General features: G+C 48.1%; 1 protein-coding gene across 2 annotated transcripts in view; it reads left to right on the top strand.

The window, feature by feature from the left end:
- The window catches only part of USP32 (ubiquitin specific peptidase 32), a 1,504,025-nt gene that overhangs the window by 770,674 nt on the left and 715,115 nt on the right, over positions 1 to 18,236 (top strand). For both annotated transcript variants that reach the window (XM_086954917.1, XM_086954918.1), the window contains exon 11: positions 7,354 to 7,415. In XM_086954917.1, the coding sequence (XP_086811043.1) occupies positions 7,354 to 7,415 (62 nt within the window). The remainder of the gene's footprint in view (positions 1 to 7,353; positions 7,416 to 18,236) is intronic.

The following is an 18,236-nucleotide window of genomic DNA, read 5'->3' as shown; positions in this document are numbered from 1 at the left end:
GGCAGTTTGGGCTGAACTGTTCCCATGAGGCACAGGGTCAAGACTTATTTGCATATTGCCATGTCTTAACTGGGGTAGCTTGGTGAGCAAAAAAACGATGGATTATACCCAGATCTGCGACTGGGGGTGAATGGTTTGCCACTGTGCAATATTTCATCCATCATCTTGTTTGTTTTGCTATTTACTGTCCTCAAGCCAAACTCTTTAAGGATGGAATAGCCCATTTGGTGTTGTCATCCTCAGTGCCAAACAGTGGTTTAAAGGTACTATTAAGATCACCTGCTACCAATAATCTAGAATGAGATGAGCAACTAGCTAAGCTCTTTTCCAATAGAGCAATGGTAGGTGAGGTTCTGCCCCCTTTAGTCTCCTCTCACATGAACGTTTAACAGGTCAATGGGGCCTCCCCCCATCTCCTAATCCCCCCCCTTCAAATTCTCCTCCCATGTCCTGTGATCCTAACCCCTAGAATATCAGGGCTGCAACTTGAATGGAGGGACACTTTTGAGTATCCGTGCGTGTGCTACAAATCAAAATAAAAGGGTGATCTGGCAACCCAGGGCAATGCTCACCTAAATAATCAATCCCTCTGCTGGACGCCCTCTCCCTATTGTCGTTGCTGGTGAGCAGAAGCATATACAACCTGATTTAAATAGAGGAACCAAACTCCATATCTCACTGGAAAATGCAAATGTCATAAACCTCAATTAGATCGTTCCAGTGGGGGATTGACATTTTGTTATGTAACCCAGCCATCTTCCATGATATTACCCTAAGCTGCCAGTGAGAATCTGGGCCAAGAGCAGCATTTAAAATAGGAGTACAATGGTGAATAGAGGCCTGTAATGGAGCTTGGAAGTTGTGACTTTTGCAAGAATCCGCACCCGCCAACTCGCTAATGTTAGTAAGGGCACTGCTCATACCTACTTCTACTAGGGGACTATCTTCCCTTGGGTGAGACACCATCTGCTGAGCCGCAGTACTTGGGAGGCTATTTACATAGGTAAAAGGAGCAGTGCATAACCCAGGGTGCTGGTGATCTTCCCTCGAGAGTCGATCATTAACTTCAAAGTTGGAGCCACTAGCTAATCAGCCAAGCATTTGGGGTACAGATAGCTTGCTCTGGTCATGAGGTGGAAAGCGCTTCAACTGGATGAAATAAGCATCAGGGGAACAGGTTCGATATTCCAGGGTAAGGAGATTTTCAGACAAATCTGTTCCTTTTAGGGTGAGTACAATCAAATGGTTGATCAGGGAAAGTGCACCTCAGAACCCTAATGATGTTGTCTCGAATTACTGACAATATGAAAAAGGCACCCCACTATATGTACTAGGTCTGGGAGCAGGGGGAAAAACACGGGAAACCTCACCCGGCCCAGACACGGAAAGGATTGACAGATTGATAGCTCTTTCTCGATTCTGTGGGTGGTGGTGCATGGCCGTTCTTAGTTAAGGGAGCAATTTGTCTGGTTAATTCCGATAACGAACGAGACTCCTCCATGCTAACTAGTTACACGACCCCTAGCTTGTAAAAAATATGCATAAATAAAGAAAAGAAAAAACACTTAACCCCTTCCATGCTCATGACGAGCTCAGCTTGTCATGAGACACACTGCTCGTGTGCTGATGACGAGCTGAGGTCGTCATGACCACACCTGTTTCTTTTGACCTTCATCACAGCAGGCAAATATCTCAAGCAGTCAAGGTGTTAAAGAAATTGATGTGTTGAGATAATCTTTGGAGATTGCCCTAGACTCTTCAAGTTGTATTGAGAGGTAATGGGAAAGGGATATAGGTCGGGTGGGACAATATTTATGTCTCGAATGACTGAGCAACAGCTACTGACATAACGGATCCAATGAATTGCTTTATTAATTAGAGAATCCTCGCCCTCATACCCCTTCCTTTGATCAAATTTTGGGACATTAACCATATAGATTTTCTGAGCGGGTGGCAAATATGGAATAGCTGGTGGAGCCAGTTGGTTCCGGCCGTGACATGGCAGTAGTTGTCTCTGGGGTGGGGAGGTGTTTCCAGTCCCAGAGCGATTAGGGGGATAGTGCGCAACCACTGAGTTAGTAGAATTATTGACTCGGTTGGCAGTGGGTTCGGGTGGTACTTGGGTATAGGGAGTAATAGCAAGGTGGAGCTGAGTGGGCCCATGAGAAGCAGTGTCCCTTCCGCAGCTAGCTGCCTGGTGGGGCATGTGATGATTACAAGTTGATTTGGAATGAGCCCCCAATACAAGTTTGACATGCAGTTGGGGAGATGAGCCACTCTGCCATTGAGGGTAATGGCAATTCAATCATAGATCTCATGATTACTATTTAGGCCCTAACCGTATTAATCAGTTGATGGGTTTTCTGGGTTTCTAAGTTTGATGCTGATACGATCTCATCAGTAGTCTCAAGAAACTGCTGGTGAATGTCTTCCTTAGGGTCATCAGTCTTGTCCAATAAAGGAGTGAACCTGTTTACGCATGGGATGGTGGATTCTAACTGCGGTGTGATATTACTAAGAATATCATGGAACTTAGTCGGGGGTGAGTAAGTCCTTGCAGTGTCAGATAATTCTTCCAGTGTGTGAGTAAGGGTCACCTTAGAAAGTGTGTTTTTTAACATTGCTGGGATGGTGGGTGAGTGATGTTGGCTAGTGGTTTGGGAAGGGGGTTGGCCAAGAGTTGTGCGTAGGGGGGTAGATGATTCATCTTCTAGAATGCTTTGCACTCGCTGATCAGGCTATCAATGCGATCTAGAACGCAATTTCTGCCTGGGTGTTTCAGCGATTTTCTGACCTTTTTCCCTTTCCCTGCTTGCCTGCCACCAGTACCCTCCATAGTTTTTTACTTCTCCAATCCATGAACCTCACGTGGGCACGTGGGCCAAGGCAGATGGAAACCAGCTACAGCCTAACCTTTTTCCTAAAAATGTTAAAGCAAAGCAATGATAATGCGAATATCCAGTTCAACAAGTTGCCTACACGATCACACAGTCAGTGGGCTATAGCCTAGTAGCTGGATAGGAAGGGGTTAAAGCTAGACAAGGGAATTAGCTTTCCTAGCAGCACAAAGCGGGGGTGCCTAAATAACTATCCCCGCAACCCCACTGCTAGAGCCGCTTATACAACATAAAAAAGAGCTGCCACAAGGAGATGACTAATTTGGCAGAAGCACGTGCCTGAAACTAACACAGAACAAAAACAGACGAGCAACGTCAAAAGTCCATAGCGGAGAAGTAAAATGTTAGCAGCCAGTCCCAATTTGCTAGTTATCAAGGATGTACAGGTTCAGACCTTGCCCAAAGCCAACGGGTGGAAAGAGAGGAGTAGGAAAAAGGGCACAGTACCTCAAATGTCCAGTGTCGGCCTTCAGTGGGCTACGGGCAGTCCGGTGTAAGAGGAGTGGCCCTGCCCTGCCTCTTCCTGGCAATGACTGGCAAGGATGGGCCTTCCCTTGGCCCGGGCTTTGCCCAGGCTCGTCCTGCGGCGCAGTTCTCAGGAGGCTAACAAGTGCGCGTTGACAACCCCTCCTTCCAGGTAGGAAGGGCTCCTGGGACCAATAGTCCCTCAGGAAGTGTGGCGGTAGTGGCAATGCAAGTGCCCATAGTTCCAATATGTAGTGGCTGTCTACACTGCACAGTCATTGAATGTGCTGTGCAGATATAGCTGCACTAATTGCTGTAGGTTTAGTTGCATTTAGCTAGGTAGATATCAGGCGAGGAGGCATGATTGTTACGTTGTATAAGTATCACAGATTTACTAAATTATTAACTGATAATGAAATTGCATGAAGGAGCCAGAAGCAAAGTAATTCACCATCAGTAGCTTGGATAAATAGTGGAAGGTTTATTAAAGATGACTTTGCACAGTACGGTTGTGAGGCTATGATGAATTGGGATGATCATGATGTACTCCTTTACGTGCATACGATAGCTGCTCCTAAATGCAATGAACTTTGACAAATGTGAAATAACCAAATGTCCAAAATGCTTGCATTTTAACCAATAGGAACACAGCATTTTTGGACCCAGAAAATGTGAAGCAGCTTCTTAAAATCCAACAAACCTAAATGTTCTTAATACAAGTGCACCACGTGTGTGTCTCACAGGCTTCCCCCTTTTAACCACAGGCCAATTTGCTCTGCATCGACACCTACATCTTTTTACATTTTGCTGTTCTATGATATTTGACAGTGAAGCAAATTGCAACAGTGATAGAGAGGGTATAGGTAAAACTACGTCATTGAATGCTTCATATATCCTGCCCTTCTACTGAAAGACTGATCGTTACTCGAAGGAAATCCACCTTCTAAGCAGCCCTCAAACCAATCTTTTTCGTATTCTCAAGGCAGTTAGTAACACTTATCTATTCCCTCCACCATTTCCTTCAGTTTTAAAACCGATTGATTTTTTTTGGTTCATTTATCATATATCTTTCACAATAGCCGTCATGATGCCTGGCCAGACTGAGCCACTCCCTCCTACCATGACATGATCTCCCTTCTTAACTTTAAAAGCAATAGAGTAATTCGTTTTCATACGTCTCTCTCTTACTCTCCACCCATGATTAGGTGTTAGGATTCTGATCTTTAGAGCAATCGTCAGCAACGTCTGAAAATACTACAGCGTGCTTCAGCTGTTGCACCTCCATTCTGAACCAAGTGGATACCTCAGTGACTTTTGATAAAGTGGCCCACCTTTCTCTCTCACCATCCAATCCTTCCATCTCCTGGCACTTTTCAGCTGCCCTACTCAGTTTTTTTTATAGCTCGAACAAGAACGAAAGATATCAGGTATCAGAGCGCTTTACACGAGCACCAGTTTTGTTACAGATGGACACATTAATTTTTGTTAGGCACCGGGAGATTAAGTGATTTGCCCAGAATCACAGGATGTTGAGCGTTGATGCCGAGACTCGAACCCAGTTCCCCTGCTTCGGGGTCGACCTCTCTAGCCGTAAGTCTACATCCTATTCCCATTTCCCAATGGATGTGGTTTTACACAACTTTCTTATGAGGCAGCATTCCCTATATTGCCTGTTTGCAGATGGCACCCAAATAATTATTCTCCTTTTTACTTCCCGCTTTCAGGCCAATATCATGCTGCATATTGTAATGAACCACTGCTGGATGCATCTATGGAAATGATCTTTCTCCTCATAAAATGTGCTTGCTTCCCTTCCGTGATCCTCTTTCACCCTCATATTCATAAAATCCACAGCCCACATTGACCACACTAACTTTACTCCTATTCATCTCCTACACTCATCCACCCAGTATAGAATAGAATAGAATAGAGGGAAGAGGTGTGGCGCCGCGGCCAGGGCAACGGACTCCGGAATCTGGGGATCACGGTTCGATCCCCGGTGCCGACGGCAGATTAGCCCAGGACCATGTGACTCTAGGCAATAGCTTGCTTAATCTTCCCGCCGGCCCCAGCGCCTAGAGACCCTTATGGATGTTTGTTGGCGCTTTACAAATGTGGATTATTATTATTATTAATAGAAGTAGCATTTGTAAAGCGCATGGCTACCCATGGCATCCCAGCACTAACAGCAAGAGGAGGCCTATGAAACGTATTTGGGGAAGAGCCAAGTCTTCAACAGCTTCCGGAAAGACAGGTGATTAGTTTCTTTCCGTAGCTGGAGGGGGAGTGAATTCCAAAGCCTGGTGGCATTATAGGAAAAAAGTCGCCCTCCACTTCTGGCTCTTCTAATCCTTGGTACACAGGCCAGGTGCAATTCATCCGATCTTAGGGGTCTGTTAGCTTGATAAAATGTAGCTAAAGGGGAGATGATCTTTGGTCCATTACCTCCAAGCACTCTGTGAGTAATACAGAGAGCTTTGAAATGGATTCTCTACCGAATGGGCAGCCAATGTAGGGCTTTCAAAGCAGGTTCAGCTGATTGTCGATAGGGGGTTCCCATGAGCGTTCTTGCCGCACAGTTCTGGATTATTTGCAACTTGGAAAGCACTGCCTCTGGGGCACCCAAATAGAGTGCATTGCTAAAGTCCAAGCGTGATAGAATAAGCGCTTGGACTGCCAATTCCCTAGCCTGAAAGGGAAGGAGAGGCAACACTTTACGAAGCATTCTAAGTAAATTGAAACAGGCGACAACCACCTTTCTGGCTTGGACTTCAAGAGTAAGGTCTGAGTCCAGCCAGAATCCCAAGCTCTTTATATTTGCTTTGGGAGCAAGTGCTGAACCCATAACCGTCGGCCACATCTCCGCTGGTTTAAATAAAATAGGATTACCAAGGAGCATAAGCTCCGTATTATCCCCATTCAATTTCAGATGAGAATAATGCATCCATTTGGCCACTTCTTCAAGGCAAGTGCAGATGTGGGATGAGAATGAGTCAGACTAGTTGAGTGAGACCACCAACTGAGTATCATCAGCATATGACACAATATTTACTCCATATGGCTGTACGATTTCTGCCAGTGGGGCCATGTACGCATTAAAGAGCGTAGGGCTCAGTGAAGACCCCTGCGGTACTCCGCATGAGAGGGGCTAGGACTTAGACCAAGTTCCACCCTCAAATACTTGGAAGGAGCGCCCTTCCAGGAATGACCTCAACCAGGTTAGTGCTGTTCCTGTTACTCCTAATTTCCAAGTATGTGCTAGTTGCCCTAAGCTTTATGTACCACAGATGATTTGAAAGCGTTTACCTGCTTTCTTCATCCTCAGGAATACACTTCTGCTGGGTAGGAGCAGTGACCACAATGCTATTTATTCTTGATGACCCTCGATAGAGTCTGCCTGCACATTCTGAACCACTAGAAACATCAGCAGCTGCCCTCCTGGCTTCATATTGGGGTTTAGATGTTATTTGGGTGCAAAGAAAGTTTGTACTAACCACATTTTTCCCTCATATCCTCACCTTGTTTGGCAACAATTCTGATTATGGTACGACAAAAACGCAGCACATTTTACAAGCTAACCATTGTGTGTATAATCGTTTTGAACTTTTGTGACTTAATATGAGTTGTGAATTTGACATTCTGGTTTTTGCAGTGATTGATAGACCTTGCAGTGCACACTGTTTTTACTTCAAATAGTCCAAGAGTAAGTTAGGTGAAGCACTGCATCCTTGAAAGAGGCAGGACATGAACGCTTGAGCGGATTGTGATTTTCCGAAAAATGCAAGAGGGCTGATGATTAGGCAAATAAATCAACTTTGTCGCTCATTTGCATAGTTTGTCTTTCCTTTCTCACACTGTCCTCGAGTTTGTGTGAAGAACGTTTGAGCTGAAATATATGGCCAGTTAATTAGTTTATAAAAGGGGCGTGTGTTAAGAGCACAACTCAATAAATATGATACAACACATATTCAATTATTTTGCTTCTATCTAGGTATGCCACATAGTCTTGGGTTTACGACCAGCTACTCCAGAAGAAGAAGGCCAAATCATTAGGTATGTTTTAAACTGAATGCTTATACGTGACTGATACATTAGTAAACACTACTATTGCAGATACTGTATGTATTTCAGTTTGCAACGTTTGCCATTGCCTCGCCCCTTGTCTCGGAGAAATGTTTACAGTTTCTCTTTTCTCCAGTACGGCTGTCAAGTATATGGTAAAATGTCTGCAAAAATATGTTCGTTGTGGGAGGTGAGAGATGCTTGTAAATAAAAAATGTCAGATCTATTTACAGCTGGATAAATAACACATTTTAGAAGGCTGTTCTCTTTTTTTGATTAAAGACGTAGTGTTTGGTCCTGCCTTAAAATTTCTTATACCATACACAATGACCTGATTACATAGAACACCACAAACTTTCAATGTTATTTTTTTGATTTTAAAGAACTTTATTGATTTGCTTTTCAAACTCAAAATAAATTAAATAGCAGGACAAAGGTGTACAGGTACATCATAAACACCATAGCTAGAAGACATCGAAAAGGTGCTTCAGGAGGTACATTGTAATCGGATAAATCAAATGGATGACCAAACTAGTAAGGGTACAGATTTTGGATTGTAATCAAGCCATAATGTCTAAGTCTTCCAGTATACTTGAATTATGCATGTCTCTGTAGTGATCAGCGAGGTCGTCATTGCTGTTATTGATAATTGTTTATCTAGCATGAAGCGAATCAAGAGAGATAGAAAGACAAAGGTAAAAAAATTAACAGAAAATAGAAGTAGTAAGAAGGGAGTCGGAGTAAGAAAAAGGTTAGCGCTCGAGGTCAAAGGGTAAGACGAAAGGTGGTGCATGCTGATTTTAGTAGTGAACCATCATTTAATCCCAATGGGTTGGTTTCGTAAGCAGAGGGGACCGTGATGTGGCGTGATATAGGCGCTTCTGGGATTGGTAGCTCAGGGGGGGTTTAAAAACTTTAGGGGTAGAGGCAAGCGCTTTCCATAGCTTCCTATGCTTGGATTTCCAAGGGGAGGTGTTTAAGGCAATATTGTCTGCTCCTCTTAAAGTTAACCATTCTTGCCATTTTTTTAATGTGATTTTCCCAAAACTCTTCCAATTACACAATACTATTTTACACACCAATGTTAGCATTAGGTCAAGCAGATTGCGGCCATCCTCTCCCTTCAGATATGGGTCCAAGATTCTGGCTAATATGTATGATAGCTCTTTAACCGGTGAGATGTTGAGTGTCTGAGAAATTAATTTGAAAGTTTGATTCCAAACATTTTATAACATAGGACATAGCAGGAGCATGTGAGATAAGTCAACTGTATGGAAGTAGCAATTCCAGCATAGTAGATACTGGGTTAGTTTTAGTTTAAATAGTATTGCAGGGGTCCAGTAAGTCCTATTTATGAGCATGAATTTTGTTTGTGAAAGATTAGGGGAGATTTTGTGTTTGAATTTTGTGTATGTATTCGCGGCCAGTCCAATGTAATTGGTTTGCTGTTCAGTTCTGCCTCCCATTTTGATACATTGCTCAAATGTTGCTTACCCTGGGAGGGGAGATGTCATTTTAGATCCTTGAGACTGTGTGACCAGCAGTCAATAATTGGGAAAGTTTTGAGGGAACTGAGGGGGGGTTAAAAATGGAATTAAGTTTGGAGATCTGTTCTTTCAGCTTCAGAAAGGCGTAGAAATCTAACTCTGTTAAACCTTGCTCATTTTTAAGTGTGGAGACAGGAATAGGAGAAGTCTTAGGTCCTTGACGAAGTTAATACCCTTGAGGGACCACTCTTCCCAAAATATGGTTTCTTTATTTATTTTTATCGCAGGGTTGTTCCAGATCACCTGTGAATTTAAAGCACCCATTTTTTTTGTAGAAACGGTATCCAGCCGTGTTAAGGCTTTTTTAGTGTTTATTATTATATAATTAGAGTGCCCCAGTTTAGGGGTCTGCATTGTCATAATTGCTTGGGGGGGGGGAGGGGGTTCCTTTAGTGAGATTTAATTCTACATCCACCCATTGTGGTTTGTAATTAGGGTTATCCATAAACCATGATGCTCCTTGTTTGCAAAGATATGCTATTTGATAATTTCGGAAATTTGGTAAGCCTACTCCTCCATTATTTTTTGCAAGCCTTAACTTACTTGTAGATATCCTTGCTTTTTTCCCTCGCCATATGAAGTTGCTGATAACATTTCCACCTCCCGTCTTTATTTTCCTTTGTTTCTCTCTTCTCTCTCTTATTTCCTCATTTTTTTCTGTCGCTTCTCCTTCTTTCTTTCAATGTTATTTTAATCCAAAAAAGGCTGCAGTTTTGTAATCTACTTGACCCTAGGTCAGGCTCCGCTTATTTATCACTCCTGCCCATCTCAGAGTGTTCTGCATTCTAAACATTTAGAGTTTGTCAACCCACCACACGCCTATTCACATCAAAAATAGAGAAGGAAAAAAGGTGTGAGAGGTCAGAAAGTACCTCACGTAAGCATCACCCATGGAGCTACTGGTTGGTACTCACCAGTTGCCTCACGTTGTCATCATCGGTAACTTTCATGACCAAAACAGGAAAGGGAAAGTGACAAATGTAAGCCCAAATCTTAAAGTTGAGTGAGAAAAAGGGTGAGAAAAAGACATATGGTGTCGATTATATCATCCAGCGGCCATCTGGACCTTGTAACATGCTAAAGGAAAACACTTTTCCAAGCTAAAATGAGTTGTGGCTCACTTTCAGTTATACATACTTTACTTTTCACTGTGACCTCACTCAGATTAAAAAAACAGCATATTTAGACCATCTTAATTGGAATAGCTGACATATTTCATTGCCTTGCAATTTTTGGCAGTTTCATCAGGGCTCGGGGACATATATCCACCTTGCTGATGCTTCAAGAACAATCTGTGGTGGTTGACAATTAACATAAAAGAAAGATATTGCCAAACATGTAAAACACATATTGAAATAATGTTTGGTGGCGACCTTGCCACACCATTTTCTTTAGCAAAATATGCATAGTTTATGCCATAATTACCAAGTGATTGCCAGGTGGACTCCTACCAGCAACACACTCATGTAGGGGAACAAAAAATGAATTTTAACCACGTTTCTCCATCAGGTAAACTGCAGCCACCAGTCGTCAGCCTTTGAATATATACATGCATTATTTAGCCATCATTACATTTTTAGGTCTCGGCCTGCGTAGGTTGCGCTTGCGCTGTCTCGCCGGCGAGATCTTATGTTTTTCAGTGTGGGGCGTGAACCCACCCCTCTTCTCCATTGGCTGGCTTTCTACAATGGAGGCCAGCCATTGGAGGAGAGGGGCGTCTGTCCATTTAAGCCCCATGTTTTTGGGATTGAGTGGCGTGTTTTTTTAGGTTCTTTCTCTCCTCTTCCCATTGGCTGGAATTTTACATTCCAGCCAATGGGAAGAGGAGAGAACGAAAAACACGCCCCTCAATCCTGAAAATGAGGTGCGTTTTTCCGAGGCATTTCTGCATGACCTCGGAGAAACATGGTGGTGTTTCCAGGTTCATGGCGTGGGAGCGGGTGAGTGATCGGAGGACGGGTCCTGGTTGCCCCCAGTCTTCCCCCCGCCGTACTTCGGCTCTTTCTGGAGCTGCTCGGCTCCGATCACCTTCCCTCTGCCAGCAGCCCTCCTCCGTCCCACTCTCGCCTCCCCCTTCCATCTGCCCGCAGCCCTCCTCTATCCAGGCTCTGTTTGAACTATGCATTCCGTAGCATAGGAGTACCAGAATTCCAAATTGTGTGGCTTGTTAGACACCTGGGTCGAGCCAACCGCAGCGCCGTCTCACTTTCACCCAAGGGGGAGTGCGTTATCCGCTCGTGTGCATGGGAGTGGCCGCTGAACCCAGTGCCCCCGCTCAAATGCCACAACCCTGTTCTGCGTTGAAGCGCCTGGAGCAGCCTGGAGCCCACCCCCGCTGTACCAGGCCGGGCCCGTGTGTGTTAGGGTGGCACGAGAGGGGTGCCCGCGAGCAGACCTCCTGTGCATGGAGCCTCGCAGCAGCGCGCTCTCACAGGTGCACATGATTAGGTCGCGGGGCGGAGCGGAGCACGTCTTTCGGCCCTTACAAGGGGGAGGTCGAGTTCAGCGGCATGCCTGGGAATGGCACCACGGACTTCCCAGCTCTTCCTCTAGGACTGGAAGAACCTGTCCTTACACATTCTGCACATTCTGGGCACGAGGAAGCCAGAAAACATTCACTTGCGAGGCGCGTGTACCTGCATATCCAGGGGGCTGGCAAGCAAAGAAACTTAACCCTTTGAGGTGCCAGGGCCTGAGGTGCCAGGGCTGTTAAGACCGTGCACTAGTCTCCTAGAGAACCAGGACATGAGGCACACAAGTCTGTGTTAACCTTTCAAGGTGCTTATCACTTGGTGCCTGAGGCAACTAAGTGTTAACGTTAGAGGCCCTAGCCCCTAGCGCTTTAGAACATGGAGCATGAAGCTGGTGCTAGCATGAACCCTTGAAGCGCCAGTCCGCTGCAGCTTCTGCCACGAGGCACCAAGGGCATATTGTTCTGGCTGGACACTGCCCGCAGCTCTCCTCCGTCCCGCTCTCGCCTCCCCCCTTCCCTCTGCCCGCAGGCCTCCTCCGTCCCGCTCTCGCCACCCCCTTCCCTCTGCCCGCAGCCCTCCTCCGTCCTGCTCTCGCCTCCCCCTTCCCTCTGCCTGCAGCCCTCCTCCCTCCGGCTCTCACCTCCCCCCGTCCCTCTGCCCGCAGCCCTCCTCCGTCCCGCACTTGCCTCACCCACACAATATAGGTGCAAACGGGCTTCAGGCTGCACTCTCTGAGCGGAAAATTTCTAGATGAAGATTTTTTATTCTTTTATTCATTAAGTACATGCAGTTATTAAAAATCATTTCGTACAAAGAAGGTTTAAAGGTAGTGCAATAATTCATGCCAGTGCAGCTCATACAGAGCTACATAATATACCACAGAGATTCATTAAACCAAGTCACTGAACGTTAACAATTTTGGATAAAAAGTGCAAGCAAATGGATAATGCAGGGTGCTTTTAATAAAGCCTTTGCATACAAAGACGTAGAAAAAATGTCGGTTACACAGGAGTGTTATTCCTGTAGAACTATTTATGTTGCCACCAATTCATAAAATCAAGTTGCTAGTGTTTATTGTGCTTAAGTACAGATGCAGCAGTAGGATGCTAAATGGAGCATCATGAGTCAGGGGACTAATGGCCAGATTGGTGTGGTGGTCATCTTTTACTCAAAGGTTTAAGGAGAATGCTGCCGATTGGTCTCTTAATCTCTTTGCTGAACAAAATAGGACAAGCTGGATTACAAAGTGTACAGACCTCTTTTCATGCTAATAAATATCGACTTCAAAATATTCAGCAAAGTGTTGGAAGTGGGTTGTAACACAATTGTGGAAGCAGACCGAAAAAGCTCTATGCCCTTTCCAACATGGCCGCAAACTTGCAAAGATTGAGATATGTTGACTGAGATGGCTGATACCCTGCATGCATTGACTGTGGGGTCTAAAGATGCCAAAAAGTCATTCAACACAATTGGATTGTCAGCTAGGTTTACAGTATTGCAATATATGAATCGTGACAGCACTGAGAAAAAGAACAGGGAGCATTGTGGCAGGGGAGTGGAGAATACAGGCACAAGCCAGAACTGCCCCCTTTCCCCATTTCTATTTGCTGTGGTGGTTGCGCCGTTGGCAAGGTTATTGTGCAGGAACATGGATCATTGTGGCCCCCCCTGAACCTAACGTGTCCCTCTATGCTGATGATGGGTTTGTTTATTTTGTGACCTCTCAGAATGTTGTGCCCAGGATCCTACTTGAAATGTTCTCTATTTTGGTGCAGCTGGGGGGTGGGTGCTGACTGGGGCTCCTTCGGAGGGCGATGGCTTGTGCACTCCGCGTGAACAGTAGTGCACAGACTGGGTGTCGTGCAGTTGAAGAACACTGGTGCAGATGTGGGGGTGCTGACTGGGGCAGCAGTGCCCTGCAAGTGGGAGAATGCCATGCTAGTGGGGAGGGCAGTGTGCTATAAGTAGTGTCAGCAGGGGGGATAATCCCATGTCCGTTGGGGGGGGGCGTTTTCTTGCCTCTGTTCCCTGTTTGTGATCGTTTTTCTTTCCTCTGTTCCCTGGTTGTGATCGTTTTTCTTGCCTCTGTTCCCTAGTTGTGCTCGCTTTTCTTGCCAATGCCCCCTGGTTGTGCTCGTTATTCTTGCCTCTGTTCCCTGGTTGTGATCGTTTTTCTTGCCTCTGTTTGTGTGTGTGGCGCTCTGTGTGTGTGTGGCGCTCTGTGTGTGTGGCGCTCTGTGTGTGTGTGTGTGGCGCTCTGTGTGTGTGTGTGGTGGTTTGTGTGTGTGTGGCGCTGTGTGCGTGTGGCGCTGTGTGCGTGTGTGTGGCGCTCTGTGTGTGGCGCTCTGTGTGTGTGTGTGGCGCTCTGTGTGTGTGTGTGGCGCTCTGTCTGTGTGTGTGGCGCTCTGTCTGTGTGTGTGGCGCTCTGTCTGTGTGTGTGGCGCTCTCTGTGTGTGGCGCTCTGTGTGTGGCGCTCTCTGTGTGTGGCGCTCTCTGTGTGTGGCGCTCTCTGTGTGTGGCGCTCTCTGTGTGTGGCTCTCTCTGTGTGTGGGGCTCTCTGTGTGTGGCGCTCTCTGTGTGTGGCGCTCTGTGTGTGTGGCGCTCTGTGTGTGTGGCGCTCTGTGTGTGTGGCGCTCTGTGTGTGTGGTGCTCTGTGTGTGGCGCTCTGTGTGTGGCGCTGTGTGTGTGTGTGGCGCTGTGTGTGTGTGTGTGTGGCGCTGTGTGTGTGTGTGGCGCTGTGTGTGTGTGTGGCGCTCTGTGTGTGTGTGGCGCTGTGTGTGGCGCTCTGTGTGTGTGTGTGTGACGCTCTGTGTGTATGTGTGGCGCTCTGTGTGTGTGTGTGTGTGTGTGGCGCTCTGTGTGTGTGTGTGTGTGTGTGGCGCTCTGTGTGTGGTGCTCTTTGTGTGTGTGTGGCTCTTTGTGTGTGTGGCTCTTTGTGTGTGTGTGGCTCTTTGTGTGTATGTGACTCTTTGTGTGTGTGTGGCTCTGTCTGTGTGTGTGTGGCTCTGTCTGTGTGTGTGGCTCTGTGTGTGTGGCTCTGTGTGTGTGTGTGTGGCTCTGTGTGTGTGTGTGTGTGTGGCTCTGTCTGTGTGTGGCTCTGTGTGTGTGGGTGGCTCTGTCTGTGTGTGTGTGTGTGGCTCTGTGTGTGTGTGTGGCTCTGTGTGTATGTGTGTGGCTCTGTGTGTGTGTGGCTCTGTGTGTTTGTGTGGCTCTGTGTCTGTGTGGCTGTGTGTGTGTGTGTGTGGCTCTGTGTTTGTGTGGATCTGTGTGTGTGTGTGTGTGGCTCTGTGTGTGTGTGTGTGGCTCTGTGTGTGTGTGTGTGGCTCTGTGTGTGTGTGTGTGGCTCTCTGTGTGTGTGGCTCTGTGGGTAGCTTTTTTTGTAGGTGGCTCTATGTGTGGGTGGCTCTGTGTGGGTGGCTCTGTATGTGTGTGTGGGTGGCTTTGTGCGTGTGGCTCTGTGTGGGTGCAAATGCAATAGGTCTCGCATTTGCGAGCGATTTAGCTGTTGGCATTGTAAATGACAATGCCATTTATTTATGTTTTGAAAACCAAAACATAAATAAAAATAATGTCATGAGCAATGCCAATAGCTCTAACTTTAACAATGCCGAGACCATTGCATTGTAACTGCTTGTTTGCTTATGCCAATGTTTCGACATTTCTCTCATGTTTTCCTATTACCATCTGAATGCCTTCTTTACGTCTTAAATATGTGCACATGAACGAAAACCCTCCGGCTCTTGCCTGATCTGTACATTCTGAAGCCAGAAAGCTATTCACTTGTCACCCAAACCCGCTTTCTACTTCTCGGGTCTTGCACTACACCAGACGTGTAAAACTGCGCGTAAAAGTACATGGGCGAGACATGCCTACCCACCGCCGGCATCATACCACTCGCCGCTTTACCAGTATTCTAGGCTTCAACCTCCTCCTGGACGCTGAGAGAGCTTGTGCGCCCGGTAAAGTATGCGTATCGTGACCCGGAAGTAGGACTGAACCTGCCCTCTCACCTGGGTCAGCACCGTCCAATAGTGTAAGCACAGGAGTCTGGTCAACGCCATCCACCATTAACTCTTAACTGGGCGTCATCTTCGAGTTGCACAAAGCCTTCTTCATTGCAATTGGGATTCAGTGAGCCGGATGGACTGAACGCTCAGTTTATATAATACTACTTTCAATTCGACCACAGATCTTACAAGGGCACCATTTTTTAATTGTAAACAGCCGTATACCCTCTGCATTTGATATGCTTGTTGTTTAAAGTGCCGTAGTGACCAGTGGACTGAACACTTAGTATGTTTAATTTTTCTATTGGCTGGCAGATAGTCAATCATGGCGCTCCCAGTTTTATGGTGTATATACGCCACTACCTCATATATCTGAAAAAAACAGGTTAGTATTAGATTCCTTACCTTAGAATACCCCCAGGCGTCAAACTGGATCCGGAAACTTTTGCGTAGCAATACCCTTGCGCGTCGGTAGGTGTTGTCTGCGGCTCAGCGTCCGTCGTCGGCGTCGTTGGCACCGGGATGATGTCGCCAGAGTACTTAGACGCCACCCTTGCACGCTGACGTCAGTTCTTCTTTTTTCACGCCAGCAAGCACTGATATGAAAAAAGTAGTACGCATAGTCAATTTTTTACTAACTTTTTCGATCCTTTTGATCATCTTTCGAAGTCTCTCGACTCCGATGGTGCCGGGAGGGATGCCCCGGTTCAAACCCTGCATCGATTGTAGCCGACTGATTTTGGTTACCGACCCCCATCGCCGGTGCCTTCACTGTCTGGGCCCCGACCAGGACGACAAGTCCTGCTCCGAATGCCGGGCCCTGACGTCCGTAGCTCGACTGGAGCGGTCCCGCAAGCGACTCGAGCTCCGGCAGTCAGCCCCGCGCCGCTCGAGGTCCCGGTCCGGAAGGAGATCGAGGGACCGGTCGAGGGGCCGGAGTCACCACAGTTCCGGGAGTCGTCATCAGTCTTCGGGCTCGAAGTCCTCGGGTAAGAGGCACAAGAAGTCGAAGAGGCGACATCGCTCTTCTGACTCCCCCCGACGCTCGCACAACGCGGCCAGGGGTTCGGGCGACACCGCTTACACGGCTCCACCGGAGCTGCAGGTGTCGCGGCCTGCTCCATACCCGCCGGTCCCTGGGCAGAACGCGACTCCGGAGGAGATTGAGGCCTTCCTCATGACCATGAGGTCGCTCACTCCTCCGTCGGGTTCCGCGGTGCCTTCGGGCCAGGCGGCCCAGACTGAGTCCCCACGCGGGCCGGGTGCTTTGGCAACGGCGCCGTCGGGTGCTTCGGCTCCGGCGCCGTCGGTGACTTCCGTCCCGACGCCGCAGGGTCCCGTTGGATCCGGTTCTGGATCCGGGTCATCGCCGGTCGACCTCACAACTTCACCGACGCCGGCCCCCAGGGTGTTGTCCCAGGACGACGTCGACCCCTGTCCTACCCTCGATACGGGTCCGGCGTCGGAGCAGCGCCGCTCGGTGCCGTATTCGATGCCGCTAGGAGATTTTTACTTATACGACCCGGCCCCATCCTTTGACCCTGGATATCAGGAGATGGGTGGCAAGGAGGATTGGGAGGGGTCCGAGGACCTTCTGGCACGTGAGTGCCAGTCTTCTCAGGACTGGGCAGGTGAGCTAGGGGAGGCCTGTGGTCTGGACACCTCCCCAGACACTGGTTTTGTCTCCCCTCCTACCGTGGCTACGGAGGAGGGGGCTGCCTATAGTGTGGTGCTGAGGCGGGCTGCCAAGGCTGTGGGCCTTGTGCTCCCCGTCGTGGCCGTGAGGACTAACCTCCTCACTCAGGTCCTTAAACTGCCGGCAAGCGCGGCTGAGCCTCTGCTGCCGTTTAATGAGGCCTTGTCAGACGTTCTTCTGGGCACCTTGTCCAAGCCAGCTACAGGTTCGCTTGTGGATAGGAACGTGGCCAGGCGCCACCGCCCGGCTCCGGGCGACCCTGGCTTTCTGTCCACCCACCCACCCGGAGAACCTGGTCATCCAGGCCTCTAACTCCCAGACCGCATTGCCAACGGCTTCCCCCGATCCGGAATCCAAGAGGTACGAACAGTATGGTAAAAAGATGTTCTCCTCAATTAGATTGGGGTTGCGGTCAGTCAACACCGCGTGCCTCTTGGGCCGTTACACCCACTCTCACTAAACTCACCCAAGCCCTTGTGGAGGGTCGAGATGCGGCACGGTGTTCCATCCGGTTTGTCCTGGATACCACGGACTCGCTGGGCAGAGCGATGGCAACGACGGTGGCGATTCGTCGCCACGCCTGGCTGAGGTCCGCCAACTTTTTGGCTGATGTCGAAAACACCCTTATGGACATGCCGTTTGATGGGCGTTGCCTCTTTGCCGACAAGGCAGAGAGTGCCCTTGAGCGCTTTAAGGACTCCAGGGCTACGGCCAAGTCCTTGGGCCTCTATGCAACGTGCCAGCACGCTGTTGCCTTTCGCTCCTTTCTTGGCCAAGAAAGGGGCGCCCCCACAGGTCCTGCCAGCCACGGCCTACAGACTAACATCCAGCACGGTGGCAGACTAGGTAATCGCCGTGGCGTCGGTCGGGGACAACGGTGAGGTCAGTCCACACCTACCCCTGCAGCATCCGCCTCAAAACCCTCCTAGTCCGAACTTTCAAGCCCATGTGACGCCAGTGGGGGTCAGGGTTCGCCATCACCTCCTCCACTGGCGCGCTGCCACATCGGACAGGTGGGTGCTGCAAATCGTCCGAAGGGGCTGCTCCCTCCCCTTCGAGGCGACCCCTCCAGCCATGCCACCGCAGTA

This window comes from Lissotriton vulgaris, chromosome 2_1, assembly GCF_964263255.1.
Source record: "Lissotriton vulgaris chromosome 2_1, aLisVul1.2, whole genome shotgun sequence".
NCBI lineage: Eukaryota > Metazoa > Chordata > Amphibia > Caudata > Salamandridae > Lissotriton > Lissotriton vulgaris.
The sequence above is the reverse complement of the archived record's forward strand: the minus strand, read 5'-3'. Positions and strand labels throughout refer to the sequence as shown.